The sequence below is a fragment of the Aspergillus melleus genome (assembly GCF_016097325.1).
Source record: "Aspergillus melleus strain CBS 546.65 chromosome Unknown contig2, whole genome shotgun sequence".
NCBI classification, from domain to species: domain Eukaryota; kingdom Fungi; phylum Ascomycota; class Eurotiomycetes; order Eurotiales; family Aspergillaceae; genus Aspergillus; species Aspergillus melleus.
In genome coordinates, this window is record NW_025763371.1 from 805,609 (window position 1) to 829,220 (window position 23,612).

The window sequence follows — 23,612 nt, forward strand, 5'->3', positions numbered from 1 at the left end:
CAAATAGTGGAATGTTGTATGTAAGACAAGTCATCCCTGGCTTTTTGGTGGCCATGGATGAGAGAATATGCCAAAAGATTTTGGTAGGTATTGGCTTGCAGCTACCTCGAGTAGGGTTTGTTCATGAGCGCAATTTCGCGAGCCACGGTCGCCCATTCAAGCTCTCGCTTTACATGTTTGTTGTTCTTGCGTAGCTGTAATTCTTCCCATTTGAGGAGTTCGTAGCTGAATAGAAGCGTCAGTCGGATGCCGCTAAAAAGGATTCTGAAGGAGGGGGTCATCCAGAGCCAGAAATCACTTACACGAAACGCAAATGGGGCTGAATGATAACATTGAGCCGTCTTGCTCGAACAAAGCAACTAAAAAAGTACATTAGTATTTATCTCCTTCCGAGGAGCAGATGAACTCACTATGCTCGGGGGAAGGATAGATGCAGAGAAGCCATAACTTCAGCGATGCAAATGGTGGCGGATCGCGAAACTCCCACTCGACAGTGCACCAACGTAGCTGCACCGTCAGACTTTCCTTTGCCTGAAGAAACAAGAAACAATAAGTCATTTTCCATCCTATAGATGAATCGATCATATGCTGGGATACTAACGAATGAACTCTAGACACCGATCAAATTCCTGCGTCAATGGATCTATGCCGTTGTCTTGGACCCGATTGATGTGCATGATGTTTTCTGCGCCAATCTTGGCGATTTCTGATTCGTTCCAGGTAACGGATTCACCGATACTCAGTACGCGTCGAATGCCAAGTTGCCATAGCATTTCTGGGTTATTAGCATGGGCCAGGTTACCCAGGTACATGTATGGCAAAATGCGGCTCGGAAGGGAGCCATCACAGTGGTCGAACCAAGCAGGAGCAGGAGTGATAGTCAAGTTGTGGGATCGCGTTGCTGGACTCTCGCGCAACAACCTGGACTCCACATTGGTCAAGAATGTGACATCAGAGGGATAGGCAAAGAAGTTGCGCTTCTTGTCGCGATGGAGTCTAAGCCAAGCATCATGCGCTGGTATGCCTTCTGCGAACATTAGGTATGCGATAACCAACAAAGAACTCTCGGTATAGCCATCTGGGCAATGCATAAGAACCCGGCGAGATCCCTTCGCATGGGTGGTCATATGAATGTCCCCATCGGAATCGGTTTGATGCGCCGGCCCTTCTGGATTTGCCAGATAGTAAATCCATCGAATCGTGCTCACAAGGTCATCCACCTCCCTGTTTTCTCCTGCCGGAAGCAAAATGGACCCGGATGAAGGAAATTCCAGCCGCTGGGGACCATCATTAAGCTGTTTGTTTAGTCGAGCTAAATATCGTGGACCTGGGATGCTCGCATGATCGCTCGTCTCAACCAAAAGGTCGAACTTGTCGCCAGTTGTAGGCTCGCAGGAACCAGGTCTCAACAAATAATCCGGAGTCGGTCCTTGCCAAACATTGGGCGAGAATTCTGAAGCACGCGACATTTCACACATTTCCAGTCGTTCCCATTGAACTATGATCTATTAGACATCACAAATGGAACGAATCAATGTCGTAACTCACAGAAATCCATGATTTGCCCGGTTAGCTGGCCTCGGGAATTGACGGCGACCAAATTTGGCGTCGACTGCTCAATCTCTGAGAATGGGCCTAATTGGCTGTTTAGCAAATGCGCGTAAACCCTTTGGGTAGGTGCTGAGACTAACAAGAGAGGACAAATGTATTATACACTGGTAATGTATGATTAGGGTCATTCTGTTCCCTCCAGCGGGTCTGGGCGGTTACGAATTGCTCAGCGGCATCCAGCAGCTGCCTGTAACTGACACCCTCATCGCCGTAGACAACAATATCAGACAATGGTGCCAGCTTGGCAGTTTGTATCTGAAAGTTTCGCACTGAAAACCCCTCGCGGGGGTCGACGGGGATGAATTCGAAACCCGACGGCGCGAGAACCTCCTCAGGCGACACGGCTCCCTTGAGCCTAGCTCTACTCAAATCGCCCCCAACTTTCACGATGGTAATGCCACGCCAACAGTTTGGGGTACGTCGAAGAGAACGCTTTCGATTAGTGAAGAACCCCAACTGCAAATGGTTCTCGGGGTGAAGTCCGTGCAACCACGGAAAGACTAGACTGGGATCCGGCAGCGGCAGAGAAGCGCAGTATTCAAGGGCAGCAGCCAGAGCTTGCGGCTCAAGGGCATAGAAGCGAGGCGATTCCGAGATCTGCACGAAAGCACTTGGCGGATAGAGCAGCGAAGATGTCTGATCGCCATTCTCGATTCTAGCCGCCGGAGATGAGGTCTGGGAGGTGATAGGGGATGGACCAGTTGGGCAAACTGGCAGGTGCTTGTTAGGTATCGGGGACGGGTTTCTGTTTAGACTCAATGCCGGGGAGATTCCCGTTGGTGGAGGTGTCGAATGTCGCAGCGTTTGCTGCTGCACCACAACGGTCGCCATGTTGGTAGTGCCTGTGTCCTCGAATATCGATTGTGCAGAGAATATGTAACGTAATTCCGAAAAAGTTGTATGAACACCGATTTTAGACGGAGCGTTGATCAAACGCACTTTATCCGAACCATGAGTCTCTTTTAACGTGAGTGTATCAACATGCGCATGCAATGCCTATCAACTATTGCTCGTTAGTATCTGTCGGAGTTCCGGGGACAAGAAGGACGGCAGTGTTCGCCGCATCTCAAGGGGGGGAGAACGTACTCGAGTTGCAGACAGCAGAAACACTTGAAGAACCCCGAACAACCTGAAGAGTAGGGAATGATTAGCAAGTGAATTGGAAAATAGCAAGCGTCCCTCAAAGGCTCAAAGCGAAAGGAGTCATTACGTAGGAGACCCGTTTTAGCTTCTGGCGTGTATACCCACCGTAGATAAACCCCACAGCGATAAGGGAAGGGGGGACACGGCGGCTTAATACTCCTCAGCAACGAGATTGCGGAGCGAAGGAACGGTAAGCTGGCAATGAGGAGACAGGAGAAAAATGAATGATAATAGGGCGGGACTAAGTATGGCAGGTGGTAGTCGGACCTCGTGTAAAGCAGCAGGTTGATCGATGGAGATGTTTGGAGGGAGGGCAACGAAGTACGGGGGTGGGGAGGGGTAAAGCAGGTCAGTCACGAACTAACGAGCCGACTAAGCTGCCTTGGATCACCAAGTGGGCTGCCGGGACTGCCTGTGGCTCGTGCTGGGATTTGATAGGGACTGGATCCCTTGATTGGATGTTTTTTTTTTCATTTCTTTTTACATATGTTTGATTTCTGGTTGATGTTTCATTCCTCTTTTTTTTTTGAATGGGGTGAAGTTGCCCTTACACTGTCCAGTCTACACTCCGTGGGACAATCTGCGGGTGCCTTTCCCAGGTACATCTTCTATCTTCCCTCTATCCTTGATTTCGGGCAGCGTCTCCACATGAGGTCTCCCCTTGGACGAAGGCCGGAAGTCTTGACGCCAACACTCCCGGGGCAACGAAAGCAAACCGGTTATCTGGACGAATGAGCGCTTGGGCCAGCCCTCCTCTGGTGCCGCACTAGTGCCAAACGCAGTAGGGGCATCCCTCTCTCCCTCCCTCTCTCTCAAACACACACACACACACACTTTCCCAATTGTGGTGCCAATCCATTTCCACCCTTCTTTTTGCCTTTTTCGTTATCTCCGACGGCAACGGTTGATCGCACGGCTCCATGGTTCCTTCGAAGTCATGCGTTTGCCGGTCCCTTGGATCCATCACTGGAATGACGATGACATGGATTGATCGGACCACGAATTGTTGGATTCCCGAGCCGCTAGTTATTTAGTTCGTCCCACCTACAATTTCCTCCTCGTTCCTTCCCAAATAGTTAAGTTCTTTCCTTATTACGTACTTCTATAAACAATCAACTTGCCTTCCTGTGCTTTCCCAACGTCTGATCTGCAATCAAGGCCACATGTCCGATGTATGCGCTGATTTTTGATACCCAGGGGGCACGATCACTTCCTATTTGATCGATAATCAATGTGAATGACAATGGTTGCACCCTTGGCCCGAACCCCGGATCGGCGGCCACAGCGTTTTCCGCCGAAGTCAATTATTATTTGTTGGATAGCTGGTTACTCGAGTGGCGCTCTAACCTAAGTGGTACTGTACACAATTGCACTATACGCCAGGCTGGATAAACAAGGGCTCATTTCGCCGACACCTTCAATGTTGCACTGATAACATAGGACTTGAGTCCCGCGCTTCCGTGGCTCCTTATTAGGCTTCATATTCGATCGTCAACAGTTCGGCTAACAGTTTGCTGCTCAACGTGTTCATCATCGTGTCGACTCGCAAATTTCTCCCAACTGTTTCTAAAATTTCTCTTTTGTGCTATATGTGTGGGGGGCATGTTTTGCTGTCCCCCTTTTTGTCTCGCTTGCAGGGCTGTGAGTAGCCTGCAAGTTCTAAAGTGGTCGGGCTTCGCACTGCATGCAATCAACTCGCATAGCCCAAATGATCATCCCGTGCGCTGGTCAAACAAGCCCAATTTCCTGCCCAGGTTTCTGGCTACCTGGCAACCGCTGAACTCACACTGCACATGCGCCACCTTGGGACATACTTCACGAAATCGATGGCTGACAACAGACTCCTGCAACCTCGACTTGCATCGCACCAATCCTGCAGGGACTCGGATTCGGTTATTTCTCGGCAATTTCCTTCAATTCTTGTGCGAGCCTGAGAAGGTAGAACCGCGCCATATCTGTTGGAAGTCCCTCAAAAGACCGTTCCATCTTTTGGAGGTCGACTCTTGCTTTCTCATAGGCTTGCAGGTCGCGATTCCCGTACACATCCCGTCCAGCAGCATAGCCTTTCGAAAGATTACGGAAGAAAACATTCACGGCGACGCTGACTTGGCCAGTCGGTGATGCTGTATGAAGCCACAGTGGAGGAAGGAAGAGGATGTCACCGCAGCCCAGCTTTGCCTCGTGTGGCGAGGTGTGTGGAATTGACGCAATTGTCCCATCGTTCGAGTTTTGGAAAATGTTGACAGTTGAGCTCGAGGCCCCAGCCGGCACGGATAGATGTTGCACGTCCTGTGGCGGGAAAAGGATCAATCGTTTCTCACCACGTACTTGGCATAGAACATTGGCCATCACCTAATCTGGCGTCAATACTCCCCACGTTGCGTTGTCTTTTCCATTCTTTTCTAACTCACATCATAATGGAGCCACAGGGTGACGGGCCCGGAGATCCTCAGAGGAGAGCTGTGTGCATTCTCCGTAACCACAGCGAGTGCCTCCGGCAGGTGGAAATCGTTTTTCAAATTTGGGAAATCAGCCGCTAGGTTGGCAGGGAGCTTTGTTGGTTGCTCAGCAGAGATGCTTCGAAGATACTGGCGACCACCGGCGTGCACCTCATCCAGAAACCTGCCGAATGACTTCGTTGTGTAGGCAAAGTTCTTGGTCTGAAAGCTCATATTTTCGGACTGAGCTTCATGCACCACCACCTGACGGAACACTCTTAACACGCAAGTCACGCCGCCATAGTCCCGGGGTGGCTAGTTTAACTTACTTCACGGTTCTTACCCACGGCATTTGTCAAGTACTCTTGTGTCCAAAGATCAGTGCACGGCCCAATATCAGATCCTTCGATGATGACGGGTTTGCTGTCAGCCAGTATCTGTTGGAACTGTGCGGCGTTTTGCACTCGGACGCGAGGAATCACCGTGATGGTTTCCTCGGACTTGTAGTTTCCATGTGGGGAGCCAGAAGGTTGAGAGATGGGTGGTGCGATTTGGTTGGATTGAATGATTTCGGGCACCATGGTCCATTCGTTCTTGCTTGCCGAATCTATGGCTCTCAAGCTCCAAGTCCCCTCAGTCCAGAATGTCCCAAACGAAAAGCACACTGCTCCGCCTCCTAGGATAACAACTTCGCTAGGCTCAGCAGCATATGATACATGACCTGTTAGGAGAGGTCGCGGCCCCTCGAATTCGGCCCCAAGCCCGATCGCTGACAGAACACTAGGGCTCCAGGATGACCGACCATCAAGGAAGTTTGCCACCTGCTTTAGGTCGAGAAGCATGATTTCCATGTCAAGTGGGACCGTTTGTTCTGGGATGATACCACCGACGATTAATAGGCCCCATGGAGAGGTGTTGGCCGTGGCCCCAAACCGATGGATATACTTGAACAAAGGCGCGGTTCCTTGAAGGACTTTAGTCTGGTCGTTGAGTTCCAAAAGAAAGGAGCCATCGCTTCGTTCGAGTAGCTTCCAGGTCCAAAAGTCTTGAAGCACCGTTCCATCTTGCCCTATTCCACCAAAAATAACACCGGAGCAGTCATCAATGCTTGCCAAACTTGCTCCAAACCGTGGCTTTAGGCAAGGTTCCTTGCAATCAATCTGTTTCCACCCCTCCCCGTTATTGCTCCAAAGCAGCCAGTCATTCAAGACCGTGCCGTTGCTGGTCTTACCACCATAAACGAGAACACAATCAGATCCCGGGCTGACCTTGACAGCACTGTGTCTGAATCGGCCCGATGGCAAGTTTTCGACTTGACGCCATTGGTTCCCTTGTCTAAACCAACAATCCTCGAGGCTCTTCGCGGGTGACATTCGACCGCCCACAAGCAGGCAGTCACCATTGCTCAGACCGGTCGCGGTGTGACACATCCTTGCGGAGACATCTCGAGGGGGGAAGGGCTTTTCGGGGCTGGGAATCTCCGTCGAATTGGCGTATAAATCAGTTGTTGCAAGTCGCGTTTGACGGCCCAATCCAGAGTGATGGCCAACAGAAGAGCCACTATCCGGTATTAAAGCCCCGAATCTCCGTTGACCTGCCCTGGCGGGACAATTGGGAAGAAGTCTGTACTGGCTAGAAAGGCTTGCCTGCGTCATTGGCTTCTTTTCTGGGCTATGATTCGTCCCTGTCGGTCTTGTAGAAGCACGGAGAAGGAAATAGTGGGATGCGAACAATGCAAACTCCTCCCATTCATCGAATGGTTCAACTGCATCCAATGACATCCGCAGGGAACTGTCTACGAAATCGTCGTCCGACCACAGATCCCAAAGAGTTCTCGCATGTGCTTGCAACCAACCAGCGCTCTTGAAACGCTGTTCCTGCTCACCCAGCGATGGATACTCGTTAATAGAGTAAAGTGGTGCACCAAGTTTCTTGAAGTGCTTCATCATGGTCGACGCGAACGGGTGGTCTGGTCCATCAGGGAAGAACTGCTCCAAAATGCAAAACTGGGAGTCTGTATACTATCAATTAGCAACCCTCTGGTATGGGCATGCATCCTGAGGGAAGAGACAGATCTAACCATCACTTAATTTCGACGCCCAATTGACCACCGCATTCGCGGATTTAACATCCATGTATGTTAAAGAAACTTCGGCGAGAAAAAGGACCGAACATTCGGAGGGCAATATTTGGGTCTTTAGAACACGGTCTAGTTTAGTTAGGTTCTTCAAGTCGCAACCTACTGCGACGTAGTCTTTGCTGCGAATCTGTATATCGCTATCATCTGGTAGAAATTCTACACCCGCGAGTAGTTCCGTAATCTCGCCTGTTTGTCGAAGGGCCGTCTTCTTATTGATCATGAGTTTCTCATAATCGATATCCACGAATGTCGTATCCCTACACAGCGACTTTTCGGCGCTGAGGAGCATGAAGGGCAGGGGATCACTACGGTATTCCATCTTAGCAGGCGGCCCAGTACTTGTTGTTACCTCCACTTTTGGAGACCAGACTACGACTCACAATCCACATCCAAGATTCAAGACAAATTTGGGTCTATCCGAGGGCTCTCTCATGAATTGTCGTACAGTCTCTGCCATGGCGTGCATACGAAGCCAGTAACCACGATTGATCAAAGGTGACCGCCTCTGGGGCTTCTTCACGAAATACCGGAAGAAATGCGGCTTGGGATAGTAGGACATCTCGACGCTTCGTTTAGATACGATACTGCTATTGTTCGTCTATCAATGTCGACGCCCGAAAAGACAGGCACGTCGTTAGCACCGCAATTATGCGCGCAATGGCATTAGCTCAAAGCATTGACAACTTACCCCCATCACCAAGTCTGCTTCCTTTTCCGCCTTGGAATTGACACCAGCCATGGCTGGGTTCTTTGCAGAGACCATGGCGGAATCTGTGTTGTTTTCTGAGAGTCGGAGGGGTTTCCGCGGGGTATTGAGCGCAGGACGCAGATAGGAATAGTCTCAATTAATTTTTCCCCTACAGCCGGCCGGCCGCACTGCGGGCTACCTAATCAAGGTGTGGCCCGAGCGCCCAGTCTCGCTTGTCGCGCCTGCCGCCGACCGCGGCAACAGCAACGAACTGCGGTTCAGCGATCCCCCAGATGCTCCGCTTCCTTTAGCCACTCCCCTCGGCCTCTTTTGTCCTATCGTCGCCTATGCGCATGTACTGCATGTGATATCTATTCGTCAGGATTATCACAAATTTCTCTGGGCGCTGGGTTATGCACGGTAGGGGCCCTTGGTGACGGAAACGGTCCTGTGATAGGGTCCAGTTTGACCCCTCCACTGCTAGCTTATTCAACTCGGGGTTGCCCGAGGCGTCTATTCATTTTCGGTATCCTCTGTTAGACCTATCGAGGGATCTCCCTTTTTTTTCCTTCTCCCACCCAACCCATACCGTCTCGTTCTCGATAAAATATATTACCACGGAGCTCCTCGAGGTTGCAAGGGGTGTTTGGAGGAACAGGGCCCTTAGGACGACATCATAGATCCAAGTGATCTGCTGCAGACAAAATGGCAATGAACTACGTCACTTTCAACCAGGACTACAGCTATTTGGCTGTAGGTAAGAACGCACCTCTTGGTCGACTTTCTTGGGTTGTGTATGTCCGGCTGACATCTTCCAGCAACCGCGAAAGGCTTTCGAATCTTCACGACGGAACCGTTCGCCAAAAGCTACGAAACGAAGGAAGGGAACATCGCAATTATAGAGATGCTGTTCTCGACGTCTCTTGTTGCGCTCATATTGTCGCCGCGTCGCCTCCAGATTACAAACACCAAGGTTCGTCCCAACATCCCTGCGCAGCCTTGTGTGCAACGCAACAGAAGGAACTATGTTACTTCGCTTCACCGTCCAATATATGCTGACCTTTTCCATCTCTGCGGTCTTTATAGCGCCAATCTACGATATGCGAGTTGACGTTCCCAACTACTGTCCTAGCTGTCAAGTTAAACCGGAAGCGACTTGTGATTGTTTTGGAGGATCAGATCTACCTATATGACATTCAGACCATGAAGCTACTTTATGCTATTGAGACGTCGCCGAATCCCAACGGTAAGCTTTCCATACGTGCTCTGGGAAAGCACCAAGACAATGTTGACGCTCAGTAGCGATCTGCGCTCTTTCTCCGTCCTCCGACAACTGCTACCTCGCATACCCGCTTCCTCAAAAAGCACCGACCTCATCGTTCAGCCCTCCGTCTCATGCTCCTCCCGGAACCACACACGTCTCTCCGACAAGCGGCGAAGTCATGATTTTTGATACTGTGAAGCTGGAAGCCATCAATGTTGTTGAAGCACATCGGTCACCGCTCGCGTGTATCACGCTGAACGGCGACGGCACCCTTATCGCTACGGCGTCGGACAAAGGAACTATCATTCGAGTGTTCTCCGTTCCGGATGGCCACAAGCTCTATCAATTTCGACGAGGCTCGATACCTTCCCGCATCTACAGCATGTCCTTCAACACAACGTCCACTCTCCTATGCGTATCTTCTTCGACGGAAACGATACACTTGTTTAAGCTGAGTCACCAAAGCCAAAATTCGGAGGGCTCGCCTACATCATCCTCTCCTACGAGTCGGGAAAGGGCTCTGAGTCAAAGCTCGCTTGGGAATTCTCCGGATGCAGACGACCTGCCTGGAGATGGGGAGTCCTCAGAAATGCCATCCAGGAAGCATAATGGGACCCTCATGGGTATGATTCGTCGGACTTCACAAAATGTTGGCAGTTCATTTGCTGCTAGGGTAGGAGGTTATCTCCCCAAGGGAGTGAGTGAAATGTGGGAACCGGCGCGGGATTTTGCCTGGATTAAGCTCCCCAAATCGAATCAAGGGCCCGGGGCGAACGGAACCGCTGGTCCGCTCAGAAGCGTTGTTGCCATGAGTAGCAACATGCCTCAGGTCATGGTCGTGACTAGCGATGGCAACTTTTACGTTTTTAGCATTGATCTTTCCAAAGGAGGCGAGGGTACTCTGACAAAACAATACTCGTGAGTTCTTTTTTCTACTCGGTCCCATACCAAATGCTAATTGAGAATGACAGGGTCCTCGATTCCAACGACAGGCTTGGGTATTCTGTCGCGGACTATTGAACATCTTTCTTGATGCTGCTCATTTAGCGCTTACGCTCGTTATGATATATCTCAACACTTATATATTTATTGCTGCCAGCGACGGTCTTCTTTCTTGCACTTTTTCTGCGGTGTCCTTCGCACACTACGTTTGGTGGCGGTTGTTTTAACAATTTTTTTTTCAAAGGCCCTTCTCGACCCCATGCAGATCTCGAACGATAATAATAGTTTACTTATTCCCCAGTCTTACGATCTACCGATCTCAACTGGATTTTTAACAGGATCTTATTTTCCGTAGGCTATAGTATCCGCAAACTCACTCTAATAATAAATACAGCATTTTCACTGTCTGTAGTGATTGTTGGGCCGTTTAACCCTGATCTACTGTGATATGCTCATTCATCCAAATCCGCACTATAGGTCACATGACACGATACCTTGGTGGACGGGGGGAAGTGGATAAATATAAATAACCGCACCTAAACCCGAGATAGGCAGTGAAGACCACAAGATCTGAAAAGTTCCCGAAACAATGTATGTAATACGTTGATGATCGTGCATTGTGCTCAGATCAGAGTAACCCTCGCTATAGCAGTATCGGCTTGCCCATTATATATCCGCCTATCAGAGCCGGATCGAGGAATGCAAACGTGCCCCGGAACTCGTTGATTTCTCAACTGATCAAGCATCCCAAGATACATGAACCTTGAAAACCAAGAACAACCAGCACAATGGATCAAGATACAATGAGCCCAAATCGAGCCACAAGCTCATCCTCTGCTCCCCAAACCCCCAAGAGCAAGCTCTACCCGGGCAAACGAGCCCCCAAAAACATGAATCCCCTCCAAAAAGGAATCCACGCCTACTTGACAACACACATCGCGCCATCCGTACTCTCAGACCACGGGATTTCGTTAGAGACGTTACTGCCTACATTACCGAAACGATATACCGTCTACGAGCCCATGTTGCTTTTACCTGTGAATGCGCTGAGCACGCCCCCTGTCTGGAGCGCGCTGTATCAATCGCTCAGCGAGGAGGACAGAACTGTCCTGTACGCGTCGATAGCGAACGCGTTTAGTGCACTGGGTGTGACGCATGTTGCGATCAACGCGCCAATTGCGTTGACGGATGTGCAAGGGCAGGAGAATAAAATGAGGAGTCCGGTGGGGTTGGTGCCTCTTTATGGGGATTTTGGGGCCCTTCCTTCAGGAGATGACGAGATGGGACAGCCTGGCGAGGAGGATCTACGGCGGGCGTTTTGGGTGCGAACGGTGCAGAATCATGGGATTGTTCAGATCTGGGCGCCGCTGTATACGATGTTCTCGAGGGGGAATATCACGGAGAAGGCGCGGATATTGGGCCATGGAGGGGCGTTTGAGGGTCTTGATGAGAGCTCGTTGAGGGGGGATGGGATTGGGGATATCAGTGTGGTGGATATGTATGCGGGCATTGGATACTTTGTTTTCTCGTATCTGAAACGAGGAGTCAGGCGGGTGTGGGGATGGGAGATTAATGGGTGGTCGGTGGAGGGTTTGCGAAGGGGTTGCGTCGAGAATGGATGGGGATGCAAGGTAGTGCGAGTTCGAGAGGATGGGAGTCTGAGCGAACCTATTCCCGAGTTGGTTGAGAATCTTCGGGATTCGGATAAAGTGGTCATCTTTCATGGGGACAACAGGTTCGCGGCTGATATTCTGATGGAGGTGAAAGAGCTTATGAGTGCTCGACAATCTTGGAACAGCATTCGACATGTGAATCTCGGTCTCCTGCCCTCATCGTCTGCGGCTTGGAGCAGCGCTTGCAAGATGATTGACTCTGGGAAAGATGGCTGGGTCCATGTACACGAGAATGTGGATGTCCAGCAAATCGAAGAGAAAAGCCAAGAGATCATCAAAGAGCTGGGGAGATTGCGAGCGCAAGTACTTGACATCCCCGAGGTAGCTGTGGACTGCCGACACGTCGAACAAGTCAAGACCTATGCACCGGGAGTCATGCATTGTGTCTTTGACATGCGGTTGCCATCCTCCGAACCTAACCTGCAAACATCAGTATGAGGGCACTGGGAAATATGCCTTGGGTACACCTTCCCAGCGGCGGGATCCTGAAGAATAATCATATCGCATCAATACGTTCCTAATGTACATAGATCACACGTGTCATCATTTCGGACAGAAGGTCAGCGAATGGAGGATCAACGAAAGCCGGCAGAACATATATACACCAACAGAAACAAAAACACCACTCTATGCCTGTTTAAGGAATTTCTGGGGAATGTTTGCCTCGACGATCGCCATGCTCTCCAGTTTCTCGAGCCTCTCCGCGGCGAGATCCTCCTCGTCATGACGCTGGAAGTGCTCAATATCCTCCGGGTGCGTGAGCTCGTCCACCGTCGCATCGTCTCCGTGGTACTTCTCGAAGTGATGGATCTCATATTCGTACTCGATGTCGCCGTGATGGCCCGGCCCGAATCCGAAATCGGGGAGCCGAGTTCCCTCCGCGATGAGGCGCATCCAGTTGTCTGAGCTGATGACCCCGGTGTTGGTGGGATCAAAAAGACCGAATACCTCCCGGACGGCCTGTTGTTTGCGCTCTTCGCTTACGCCCGCGTTTGATTCATCGTCGAGACCGTATGTTTTGCGGACTTCTTCCGCCGTCCAAACTCCGGAGCTGTCGTAATCGTGGAGTATGAAAAAGGACGACGCATCGAAATTATCAACATGGTGCTCCTCTGGTGATTCGGTCTTATTAGCATGGTCTTGCGCTCCGTCGGCTTTGTCGCACACGGTTTAATGTGTACGAAGGTGCCATACCTTGCATGTGTCGCGTCGCCCAGTCCGAGGAAGGAGGCTGGTCACTCGAGTGAGACCCGTGGGCATTTGCGAAGCTGCCACCGAGGGTAAGCAGCGCGCTAATGAGGGTGACCGAGCGAACAAGCATGATCAATTCGGATGATAAACAAGAGATAGAACGATAAAACGAGGCCAGAGGAATATCAAATTCTTGAAGAAGAGAAAACGTGTAAACAGATGTCAGCAAGAACTAACCAAGTGGTGACATGGGGGCAGCTTTCGATATAGACTAGTACTCCGTAGTGACTGGAGATAAGCTGGGGCCGCGGACGTTTGCAGCGTTTGCACGGCGGGATCTTACGACTTTTGCCGACGCCGATGCTTCTCACCCGCTCCTTCCCACCGTCCCCTCCTGCCTCGAAGTTACGCCCACCACCCTTGCACAGGCCATTGACCCTTCTAGGGGCGTTCTCGGAGTCCGACAACCAATCTCACCCACCGTTCGGATTCTCGCGAAGGCAGATGTCCCGATAATGCTACGCCTTTGGTCCCGCGCCGCCCAGGCGCAGTCGACCTGTGGATGCGTCTCTTGCCTGAGCACCAGCTCTGGGGGACTAGCATCTCGGACAGCATCGGCCGCCAGCAAACGTCGTCTGAGGATCGGAAACTCGGTGACAGCGTTGTACACCAGCATCTTCGCCGCAGCCGCATTGGTGGATGCTCAAGGCAAGGACCAACGCCGTCTGGAATGGAAGGAAAAAATAGCTGCGGTGAAGGAGGAGGTCAACGAGCTGATGGACGAGGAACGGCGACTCCTAGAGGCTCTCGCGTCACGGCAAAAACCTAGACTCTTCAACGCAACGTTTCACGCACGGCAGTCTCGTCCCTTTCAGATGACCCCCGAGATATTCTCAAGACGCCCAGGGCAACTCTCGCTTCGCTCTTACCACACTGAAACGGCCGCAGAAAGTTTACGAGGGGATCTCAACGCGGAATCGGAAATGGATGATAGCCTCGGTCCGGATACAGTCAAAGAGAACACGAATTTGCACTCGGAATTGTCCTCTGAAGGGACCTGGGATACAGTTATCCCACGCGAGTCCTTAGGAAGCGCTCTTGACGACGATACCCCTGATGATTTATTTGTGCTTCCAGTAGGGATGCAGGACATGGATACAACCACAGACCCTAGAGAATCACCCTTGGGCCGAGACGAACGAGGGTTTTATCATCAGAAGAATACGATACCGAAATGGCTTGCAAAGGACAAAGCCCGCATGAAGGCTATACGTATAATCGCTTTGAGGCAGCTAGCACTCCGGTTCATGTTGCGCCCTACAATCGCCCACGACTATCTGGGCCTTCGAGCCGCGCCCGATATTGGTCGATCACCGCCTGGACTACGCACCCAACAGCTTCTCTCCGAACTGCACAAACTTAGACACAGGATGTATAAACTTAAGACGAGGAGGAGAGCCAACTTTGAGGATCTTATCCCGCGCAACGACTTGGTTGACGAGTACAAATTCTCGGATGTGGATCGACGGATTCGAAAGGATGTTGAGAATTACTTGTGCGGGGTTACATCCCTTGATGAACTTCTTATCAAGCTGGCGCACAGTCTAAGCCACGCTCTTGATCCGGATCGAGTAGTACTGGGACTAAAGTATATGCTCTTGGCGTTCACAAGGACTCGCCAAACTGACTTGAGCGAACTGGTTCTGAAGGCAATATTGCCTAACAAGTTCCCACTGAACTCTTCTTTGGTTCTCGCCATACTCAGTCACAACTACAAATCCAAGAACCTGAGAGGTTGGGAAATGTTCCTGGACATGCTCCGGGGGGAGAACTTTCCGGTCGAACTAGGAAAGCTTGGTCTCTACAAACGACATGTGGTTAATGGCGTTGACATTACGATTCCTCCGTTAAGCTCTACCAACGCTGTCGTTTTTTCCACACTAATACTGGGATGCCTAAATTTGGACCAGCCTGACCGAGCCAATGCGTATCTTTCATATGCCAGATCTGTAGGGTACATGGACAGTTTCCCTACTCTCAATGCCTACCTCAAATTCTATGCCAACCGGAGGGATTGGCCACAGGGTCTACAGACCATGAAAAGAGCATTGGCCTTCATAGTCTCTTCCACCGAACACTCGGAATCTCAACTCGAGCGACTTATCTCGCTCATGGTGCGCTTCTGCGATCAATGCGAAGCATATGACATGTCCGAGGCTCTTATTGCTGGTGCCGTGAACAGTGGATTTGACTGGCAGTTTGCCATGAAGCAAAAAGACTTGATTTTCCCCGCAGACCTTGATTACAAACGATGGGGAGAAGCAAGGGACACCTCATCAGCAGATATGTCGAAGAAACCTACCTGTGAAAAATCTCATGCCTTCGTCAACACTATTTCTGACAAGCTGAACGGTCTCGTTGAGCCCGATCCCGAATCTGCACACCGGTGGCAGAAGCTGTCGGAAACCTATGCCCAGCAAGTGCTCTCAGCTGCGGTCTCTGGTTCCCGGACAGAGTACAAGCAGGCAGTATTGACTGGCCAGCGAGAGAACCAATCCACCTCGCAAGCACCTGATGTGGATGGCCAAACGTCATCCTCTTCGTATTCTCAGAACATCGCGCAAGCGCACCAACGGGAGATCTCCAGCCTCAAAGATGAGGTATCCCAGTTGAAAAGAATGGTCTTTGAATTGACACAAACCGCGTCCAAAAACCCAACGGCTGCACCCGAACAAGTATCCTCTGCAACCGATCTAGGACAGCTGAAGACCCAGCTCTCGACAACAAAAACCTGCCCCCCTGAATCGCCAGCCCACATAACTATCGAATATTTGAAATCATAGAACTGGACTTGTTTGGGAGATCTCCGCCATGACGCGTCCACCGTATGTCGGAGGCTTGTGATCATGGAGCGCATAAAATGCATTTTGTCGGATAACAAGGGAACATTGGCAGGCGTGATTGGGAGTTTGTACGGGCTTTATCGATCGATTATCACTTTCTGCGCTGTTAATATACTGGACCGAACTGTACATTATTACGAATCGAACTTCATATTAAACTTCTGGATGCTCTAGAACTTACTCCTTCCGACATATCTTTCGACTTGAAGGATAGTAAGATAGTAGTAGTAAGATAGACCTGCCTTAGAATGGCAGTATACCCTTTTGTAATGCACCATTCCCAACACCAGACCTTGAAGTATATACCACCAAGATATAGAAAATAAACCAGATCTACAACCCTCCGCCAGCGGCACAGAAAAGGAAAAGAAGAGGTAGATGGGAAAGAGAAAAAGGACCGTCCATAAATGGTATTTTGATCTCAAACTGCCAAAGTGATAAAAGAAGTGTTCTAATCTGAGAACGGTGCAACAATGGAAACGGGGGGAGAAAACAAAACAAATCTATGCATTCATTAAACCTGGAAATAAAAAAAAAAAGGGAATAAAGAAAATCTATCGTCGTCTCGAGGAATCAGAACGCATTTTCTCCTTTCGGGTCAATCTCTCCGCGGCACGAAGCAAAGAAGAGCGAATGTCGCCCTTGGGGAAAGAATTGATGTCGTAATAGGTTGGGGCAATGTCCTAGAAGTAGCGAATAGGTTAGCCGGCTGTGATATTAGGGTTGAAGGGGGGAAAGCCAAGACTTACAATGAGCCATTCGGGCTTGACAGCGGTGACAGTTCTGATGTAGTTCTTGGTGGTGAGGACGAATTCGTTGTACAGAACCCATTCGGCCTCGTGGCCCAGCACGGTCGAGGGGTGGAGGAGAACGTTCTGGTGGTCTTTGATGGTGGTATACATATTCTTGCCCTGAGCCTCCTTCCTGGCGACCTGCATGAAGAATCCAGCGCACAGTGCGCGCCGAATGTTCTCGTAATACTTCTTGTCCTCGAAAGGAGTCGACACCATCTCGAGTTCCTCGCGCTCCATGATCCGCAGGAGTTGCATACGCACGTTGTCCGCCGACTGGAGGGAACGCAGGGACAGGAAGTGGTCGTGGCACCACTGCTTCAGGTTTTCCTGCGCATCAGGGCTCTTGAAAGCGTGGTAAACGTTGAGGAGAGAAAGATGATCGCCGTCGGGGTGAGCGAAGAGGTTCTTCATTTCGTCGGCCCGCTTTCGCTGAGAAGCAGGTCTCACGAACACCTGCGGGACAGAAAGCAGGGCAGTGATGGAAAGAATCTCATTGGAGCAGTAGAATTCGGGCGAACTGATCAGCATGACGGCGAGGGCAGGATCCAGAGGAAACTCGGACGCCAGGCGTCCAAGCTGGGTCAGGTTTCCATCGTCGTCGAGACACGCTAAGTAGTTCAGTTCTTCCAAAGCTCGCATAAGCGTCTCGGGAGCCGGAGGGTCCATCAGATCGAAGTGAACCAAGTCATCGATACCGAGCTTTTTCAACTCCAGGACGGTCGATGAAAGGTTAGAACGCAAAATTTCGGGATAGGTCTGGTCGATCAACTCCTTCTTGAAGGCACCTTCGGTATACAGGCGGAAGCATTTTCCGGGGCGTGTACGACCGGCACGACCGGCACGTTGCTGTGCAGATGCCTTGGAGATAGGAGACACCAGGAGAGATTCGACACGAATCCGGGGGTTGTAGATCTTCTGCTTGGAGAAACCGGGGTCGACGACGTATACGATACCATCGATGGTCAGCGAGGTTTCGGCGATGTTGGTCGAGACGATACATTTGCGGCCAGGGCGACCTCCGGGACGACGGGGTCCTGGGGCTGGGTCGAAGATGCGCTGTTGCATGTGTGGCGGAAGACTGCCGTACAGAGGGTAGGTCTTCAACGGTCCAGCATCGACTTCTCTCATCATTTCGTCTACCTCTAGGGAGATTTTGCGCGCAGCATCCTCAATCTCTTCTTCACCGGTCAAGAACAGCAGAATATCACCTTCTGGTTCAGTCGCGTGGATTTGGAGGACTGTCCGGACGGCAGCCTCCACATAATCTTGTTCGGGTTCGGGGGTGTAAAAGATCTCAACAGGGTGAGTACGACCGGGGACTGCAAGCAGAGGAGCATCGTTGAAATAGCGCTGGAACTTCTGCGCATCCAAAGTGGCAGACATGATAATAATCTTCAGGTCCGGCCGGCGCAGGACGACTTCCTTGAGAAGACCCATCAAAACATCCGTCGCCATGGTTCTTTCGTGAGCTTCGTCAAGAATGATCGTGCTGTATCGGTTGAGGTTGTGATCGTTCATGGCTTCCCGCAGAAGCATACCATCGGTCATGTACTTGAGGACCGTCTTGGGACTGGTCATGTCCTCGAAACGAATACTGTAACCCACTTCCTCACCCAGAGTGACATCCATCTCAGCAGCGACACGCTGGGCGACTGACATCGCGGCCACACGACGAGGCTGGGTACAGGCAACCATTTTGCGCTGCGACTGTGGCAAATCATCGAAGAGAACGAACTGAGGGATCTGTGTGGTTTTTCCGGAACCGGTTTCACCGACGAAGACCAGGATTTGGGATTGCTGATACAGCTGCAGGAATTCATCTCTATACAAAAGACATGGTTAGCGATCGGAGTGGGGGTTGAAGGACTTCAAAACACATACCTCTGCGCATGAACGGGGAGATCGCGACGGGTCTGCAGGATCGACAAGTACTTGCTGCTGAAGGGTCGGTTGTTGAAAGGGTTGATATCGCCATCCTCAATCTTCTTCGCCTGGGCAGCGGTCGTCTGATGTCTCGTCACCTTGGCGAAGGGGGAGTCCTTGTCTAAAGTGCCATCGGTCCATGAGTGAGAGCCACCGTTGGAGGACGAGTCCGCATACATGTGAGCCAGGTACGGATTGTCCTTGGGATCCGTGCCGGTCCTGTCCATTTTCTGACGCTTAGCACGCGAGCCGTCCTCAGAGTCTGAACGTCGGTCAACCATGACGTTTTGCCAGGGAAGAGAATGGAGAGAGGGAAATGATCGAAACCCGACAAGATGGCTTATGAGGGTTGTTCGGGACGAGGGTGTTTCTCCGCAGACAACGGTGAGCGAAGAAAAAAAAAAGCTGTTCCCGATATGGCAGGTCCGCCGCCTATCGCCACAGTTGCTGCCACTACATTTCACCGCCCTCTGGATTCTGCCGGCCCAAACCCCACGGAAAAGCGCAAGGGACGCTACTTTCGGAGCGGTTTCATCGCGCGAGTGAGGGGGCGGCTGTTCCTTCGTCCTACAGCTTCCTGCTCCCTGAACCCTTTTTCCTTTCCCCCTTCTGTCTCCTCGGATGGTCTCTGTCTGATGATGTGTGGGAGCCAGTAACCGGGTTGATCATTCCATTGTTTTCAACCTAACCGGAACTAATTCTGCACGCAGATCATCCGTGTTAACAACAGCCCACTCTAACCGCTCTGATTAATTTACAGAGTTCTCGATCCACGATCCATCTGTTTGGGAAATAGTTTCCAAATAGCTCCGGCGGTTATCTTTCTTTGGAACCTACTGTGTAGAAGGGGGTTGTTTGATTTCCATCTCGCTTGATTATACTGACAAGTCGCTTGTCGTGTTTACAAGATGGACTACAACCCTGACGACGTCGGTATCAGTTTCTGCGTTGGACAGCATGAGAGCAAGCGCACAGAAACAATTACTGCCGAGGTAGTGCAGGCAGCTCATGAGAGTAGTGTATGAATTGCTCTGCCCCCATTGTTACTCTATTGTTACTATTGAAGTGCTAACAACTCTTTTCCTAGTATGATATGCTTACGACCCCGATAACTACCTCCCACTTCCAATCCCGGGTTTTAGGCTTGCTTTCCTCTCATCTGTCCAACACTCAGGCGGTGTCTCCTGATGCTCATGGCACTCTGGGTACCACGGCGAACACGCAGCCCCTGGTTATCCCACCTCTAGGGCCGTCGGATACTCATTTGACTCCAAATGATGCGATGTCCCAATTGGTGGGAGCTACTAGCTCTTGGATTGACTTGTGTTCTCCCGATCCGTTGGTTGCGGACATATCTCGCCAGGTGTTCATGTTGGAAGTGGCCTATGCAGCCTTTGTCGGTATTGGATACCTTTTGGTTCCTGGGCCAAAATTGCATCATGGGAGCATGCACTCGGAAGGCGTGGTGTATTATGCTCGAGCAATCCAAGATGCAATCAATCTTGGTCCTTACATTCAGTTCCACATTTGGTTGCGGACCGTTGACAACCCCGACCTGGAAGTAGATGAGATAGGCGACTTGAAACCCCGCGCTGAGTATCTTGAAGGCTTCCCCGGAGCAGCATCCCCGAGCGTGGATCCGTTTGGAACATGGGACGCCTGGGACACCATCAGGAGAATTTCTAGATACCATTCGAGACTTTTCGTAGGTAAGGATTCCCCTTTCTTGCCTTTACTGTGCTTGTTTGAGCCCCTCTTTGGCTTCGATATATTGCTGCTAAGACACTATCGTTAGCGCTTTCCTTGCCAAAATACCTCCCGCCGATGTCGGTCCAAACTCGGTGGCATTCTGAGCCAGTCCACATGCTCACTATCGACGCAAACTCTTTCATCAAGAACCAGAAGGGCTATCCTGTCTTGTCCAAGGGACATCAAGCTCTGATTGCTCGGTTTATGCGTCTTCGTACACCTCCCTGGATACTTCTCTGCGATGTTGGGCCCATCCCAGGAGTGGAAGCAGATGAGTCGTTTGTTGCGAACGTGCCCGGCTCCGAATACCCGAGCCTGACGCAGGCTGCAGTTTCGAACAAGAAACACTATGATCCCACGCCTCATTTGTCCTACATTAGGAATCTTCAAAATCGGCAGCCTTCACGAAGCGCTCTGGAAAGATTTGGAGTTGGCTATCAGGACTACCTACAAGCTCCGCTGCAGCCATTGACCGTCAATCTGGAGAGTATCACCTATGAAGTTTTTGAGAAGGATCCCATCAAATACGAATGGTACGAGAGGGCTATTGCCAAAGCTTTGAGCGACTGGGCAACGCAGAAAAAACCAACTTCAAACCCGGACGGTCGAGTGGTTCTGGCGGTAGTGGGTGCCGGTCGAGGGCCTTTGGTTACTCGAGCGCTCAAAGCAAGTGCCGAAACGGGCGTTGACATCGACCTGTGGGTGGTTGAAAAGAATCCCAACGCATTTGTGCTTCTCCAGCGCCACAACCAGAACCTCTGGGGCGGAAAGGCTACCCTTGTCCAGTCCGATATGCGTAGCTGGAAAGGACCCCGAGTAGAGAAGAAAGAGCTTGCGCCACAGAACCCAGCCCCGGTTGGGCAATCTCTGGGCATCCAGGACTCTTACCTCTATGACTCGAACACGTCACAAGCCCCCGAAACCGAGGCCAAGCCGACCGCGCCCGAGCTCGCCTATACTACGATTGATATCGTAGTCTCCGAGCTCTTGGGCTCATTCGGTGACAACGAACTCTCTCCTGAATGCCTGGATGGCATTACCCACCTAATCAATCCTGTGCACGGTATCTCTATTCCGGCCTCGTACACGGCCCATTTCACGCCTATCTCGGCGCCTAAGCTTCATGCCGATGTCATGCACCAAACAGTCTCCAATCCCGCGGCGCCCGAGACCCCGTATGTGGTGATGTTGCATGCCGTCGACTTCCTTTCGGCAAATCAGCCGTCCGCTGCTAGCATCATGAACAGTAACCTGGCCAACAGCAATGCCAGCAACGTTCGGTCATCTATCGCGACCCTTCCAGGGTCCGAAACTCCGACCCCGTTTGTGCAAACAGCGTGGTCATTCTCCCATCCTAACAAGCACATCCCACCTCAATCCCCGTTCTCGTCAACTATCTCGAATGCACACAACGTGCGGCGAACACGGTTGGCCTTCCCCATTCAAAACCGAGGCGTTTGCCACGGCCTGGCGGGATACTTCGAGACCGTCTTGTACCGGGACGTAGAGCTGTCCACAAACCCCGTGACCATGGACAGCAAGAGTGCCAACATGATCAGTTGGTTCCCTATCTACTTTCCGCTTAAGGTAAGCAAGAATCCCCCCGGATGCCCCCCCGGATGAAAACGGGAACAAGGCTAACTCTGGCCATGTAGAGCCCTCTTAACGTGCCTGAAAACGGCGAGGTTGTCGTCACCATGTACCGGCAAACCGACGACCGGAAAGTGTGGTATGAGTGGATGGTCGAGGTCTTTGCCTTGGAAAGCCCCGCGGAGTCGTCGGCCACCGGGCTTATTGCTCCTGTGATGAGCGGAGCGAGGGCCGATTCGCCCGGCGCTGACAGCAGCGGTCGCCCCAAATCGCAGCCTAGCAAAAACAGCAACTCGGGCGTGCGACGGGTTAGGGTGGGTATGAGTGATCTACACTCAAGCATCAAGGAGGGATGTTTGATGTAAGCGAGGCTAAAACGCCTTGGCGGTGGACAACGGGGGCTTGGCCGTGGGATTACCGTCGTACACGGGTCAAAAAGAAGTTTGTTGAGAGTTTGAGGCGAAACACAATAAGGCAGGAGATAAGTAGAAGTGGCAAAGAATGTCGAGAGAAGAAAAAAACGAAGAAGCAACGACCGAAGCGTGAGATCCGCGATGACGTTTCAAGGCATCCAAGCGCGAAGCAAAAGCAAGAAAAGTGAAACCCAGAACGAGCCACGCATTAAACAAGAGAGCAATTTGCATACGTGGGTCCATGCGAGGCATCATCAGTCCATGTGAAGCGGTGATTGCTGGTTTTCTTTCTTTCTTTCTTGTTCTTTTTCTTTTTCTGGACCGACATACGTGAGGGTCGTACTTACTTGGGTAGTTTCCATATACCCGGGACGGTGGAACATGCGCAGGAGGAGAATCCCAGCGCCAAGTCCGGTTGATGCACGTACGTACGTACTCTACTCCTACAATGGATCTACAGGAAGTACGGAGTAAGGTCAGTAAGGTCAGTAAGATAAGCAGAGCAGCATGTCAGGTGAGGCCGCGAGATGAACCAGTCGGAAAGCAATCCGCCGCAGCTAAGTGGGAACGCGCCTCGCTCGCCAGAACGATTCTGCATCACTCGCCAAGGCGGGACACGGAGGGCGATGGTGGAATTGGGAGGAGACTAGGAGTCGTATGTACCACCAAGGCTCCCTCTCGCCGGAGTCTGGACGTACACCGAGTCCTCAACCGCAGGGAGAGCCAGACCGGGGAAGACTAGACTACTGAAGTGACGGACCCGAGACCGGTGCGGATCCGAAGGGGTCTTGGTCCCTGCGCGAAACATCCAATAGTTCGACCAAGCTAGAGAGGCCGCAGGACTTGTCCGTGTGGGGGGAAGAAGATTGGGAAAATTCAGAATGAAGCAACGTGATGCGGTGGACGGAGGTGGTTGGTGTATCTTGAAAAGCCTCCTTCTCCGGTCAGGGAAGACTTATCTCTGTCCCGTGGGAGGACGCTCAGGTCTTTTTGGTTGATCTTGACCGACCGGGGATATCTGACTGGATCAGTGCTTGATCACGAGTATTCTTATTGTGATCTTTTACTTTTTCGTTCAGGGTTCAGTTGGGAGTTTGTAGTACTCCGTAAGTAGAGAAGTATGAAGAACGGAGTTAAACAGCCGACAGTA

The 23,612-nt window shown here is 51.3% G+C and overlaps 10 protein-coding genes across 10 annotated transcripts; 4 read left to right on the top strand and 6 right to left on the bottom strand.

Moving 5' to 3' along the window:
* Positions 1-101: 101 nt before the first annotated feature.
* pps1 (tyrosine/serine/threonine protein phosphatase PPS1) lies at positions 102-2,442 on the bottom strand (the record flags this gene model as incomplete). Its single annotated transcript, XM_046084777.1, has 6 exons — positions 102-225; positions 303-359; positions 411-531; positions 602-1,498; positions 1,549-1,635; positions 1,692-2,442. 6 exons carry the CDS (start codon positions 2,440-2,442, stop codon positions 102-104), a joined length of 2,037 nt encoding a protein of 678 aa, XP_045940740.1.
* Positions 2,443-4,647: 2,205 nt separating this feature from the next.
* PPM2_1 (cupin-like domain-containing protein) lies at positions 4,648-5,426 on the bottom strand (the record flags this gene model as incomplete). Its single annotated transcript, XM_046084778.1, has 2 exons — positions 4,648-5,106; positions 5,166-5,426. 2 exons carry the CDS (start codon positions 5,424-5,426, stop codon positions 4,648-4,650), a joined length of 720 nt encoding a protein of 239 aa, XP_045940741.1.
* Positions 5,427-5,512: 86 nt separating this feature from the next.
* On the bottom strand, positions 5,513-7,141 carry PPM2_2 (tRNA methyltransferase PPM2; the record flags this gene model as incomplete). The annotated part of the gene is made up of 1 exon (XM_046084779.1): positions 5,513-7,141. One exon carries the CDS (start codon positions 7,139-7,141, stop codon positions 5,513-5,515), a length of 1,629 nt encoding a protein of 542 aa, XP_045940742.1.
* A 567-nt stretch (positions 7,142-7,708) lies between these two features.
* Positions 7,709-8,095, bottom strand: PPM2_3 (tRNA methyltransferase ppm2; the record flags this gene model as incomplete). Its single annotated transcript, XM_046084780.1, has 2 exons — positions 7,709-7,930; positions 8,021-8,095. The coding sequence occupies 2 exons, from the start codon at positions 8,093-8,095 to the stop codon at positions 7,709-7,711; spliced, it is 297 nt and encodes a 98-aa protein (XP_045940743.1).
* A 630-nt stretch (positions 8,096-8,725) lies between these two features.
* ATG18 (phosphoinositide binding protein ATG18) lies at positions 8,726-10,304 on the top strand (the record flags this gene model as incomplete). The annotated part of the gene is made up of 5 exons (XM_046084781.1): positions 8,726-8,777; positions 8,839-8,993; positions 9,107-9,266; positions 9,323-10,202; positions 10,256-10,304. The coding sequence occupies 5 exons, from the start codon at positions 8,726-8,728 to the stop codon at positions 10,302-10,304; spliced, it is 1,296 nt and encodes a 431-aa protein (XP_045940744.1).
* Positions 10,305-11,014: 710 nt separating this feature from the next.
* Positions 11,015-12,337, top strand: TRM12 (tRNA(Phe) (4-demethylwyosine(37)-C(7)) aminocarboxypropyltransferase; the record flags this gene model as incomplete). The annotated part of the gene is made up of 1 exon (XM_046084782.1): positions 11,015-12,337. One exon carries the CDS (start codon positions 11,015-11,017, stop codon positions 12,335-12,337), a length of 1,323 nt encoding a protein of 440 aa, XP_045940745.1.
* A 189-nt stretch (positions 12,338-12,526) lies between these two features.
* On the bottom strand, positions 12,527-13,220 carry LDX57_003141 (nucleobindin SSP120; the record flags this gene model as incomplete). The annotated part of the gene is made up of 2 exons (XM_046084783.1): positions 12,527-13,011; positions 13,094-13,220. 2 exons carry the CDS (start codon positions 13,218-13,220, stop codon positions 12,527-12,529), a joined length of 612 nt encoding a protein of 203 aa, XP_045940746.1.
* Positions 13,221-13,605: 385 nt separating this feature from the next.
* On the top strand, positions 13,606-15,933 carry LDX57_003142 (uncharacterized protein; the record flags this gene model as incomplete). Its single annotated transcript, XM_046084784.1, has 1 exon — positions 13,606-15,933. The coding sequence occupies one exon, from the start codon at positions 13,606-13,608 to the stop codon at positions 15,931-15,933; it is 2,328 nt and encodes a 775-aa protein (XP_045940747.1).
* A 614-nt stretch (positions 15,934-16,547) lies between these two features.
* PRP43 (DEAH-box ATP-dependent RNA helicase PRP43) lies at positions 16,548-18,991 on the bottom strand (the record flags this gene model as incomplete). Its single annotated transcript, XM_046084785.1, has 3 exons — positions 16,548-16,676; positions 16,743-18,609; positions 18,669-18,991. 3 exons carry the CDS (start codon positions 18,989-18,991, stop codon positions 16,548-16,550), a joined length of 2,319 nt encoding a protein of 772 aa, XP_045940748.1.
* Positions 18,992-19,618: 627 nt separating this feature from the next.
* On the top strand, positions 19,619-22,414 carry LDX57_003144 (protein arginine N-methyltransferase; the record flags this gene model as incomplete). The annotated part of the gene is made up of 4 exons (XM_046084786.1): positions 19,619-19,729; positions 19,798-20,419; positions 20,506-22,046; positions 22,115-22,414. The coding sequence occupies 4 exons, from the start codon at positions 19,619-19,621 to the stop codon at positions 22,412-22,414; spliced, it is 2,574 nt and encodes an 857-aa protein (XP_045940749.1).
* Positions 22,415-23,612: the final 1,198 nt, after the last annotated feature.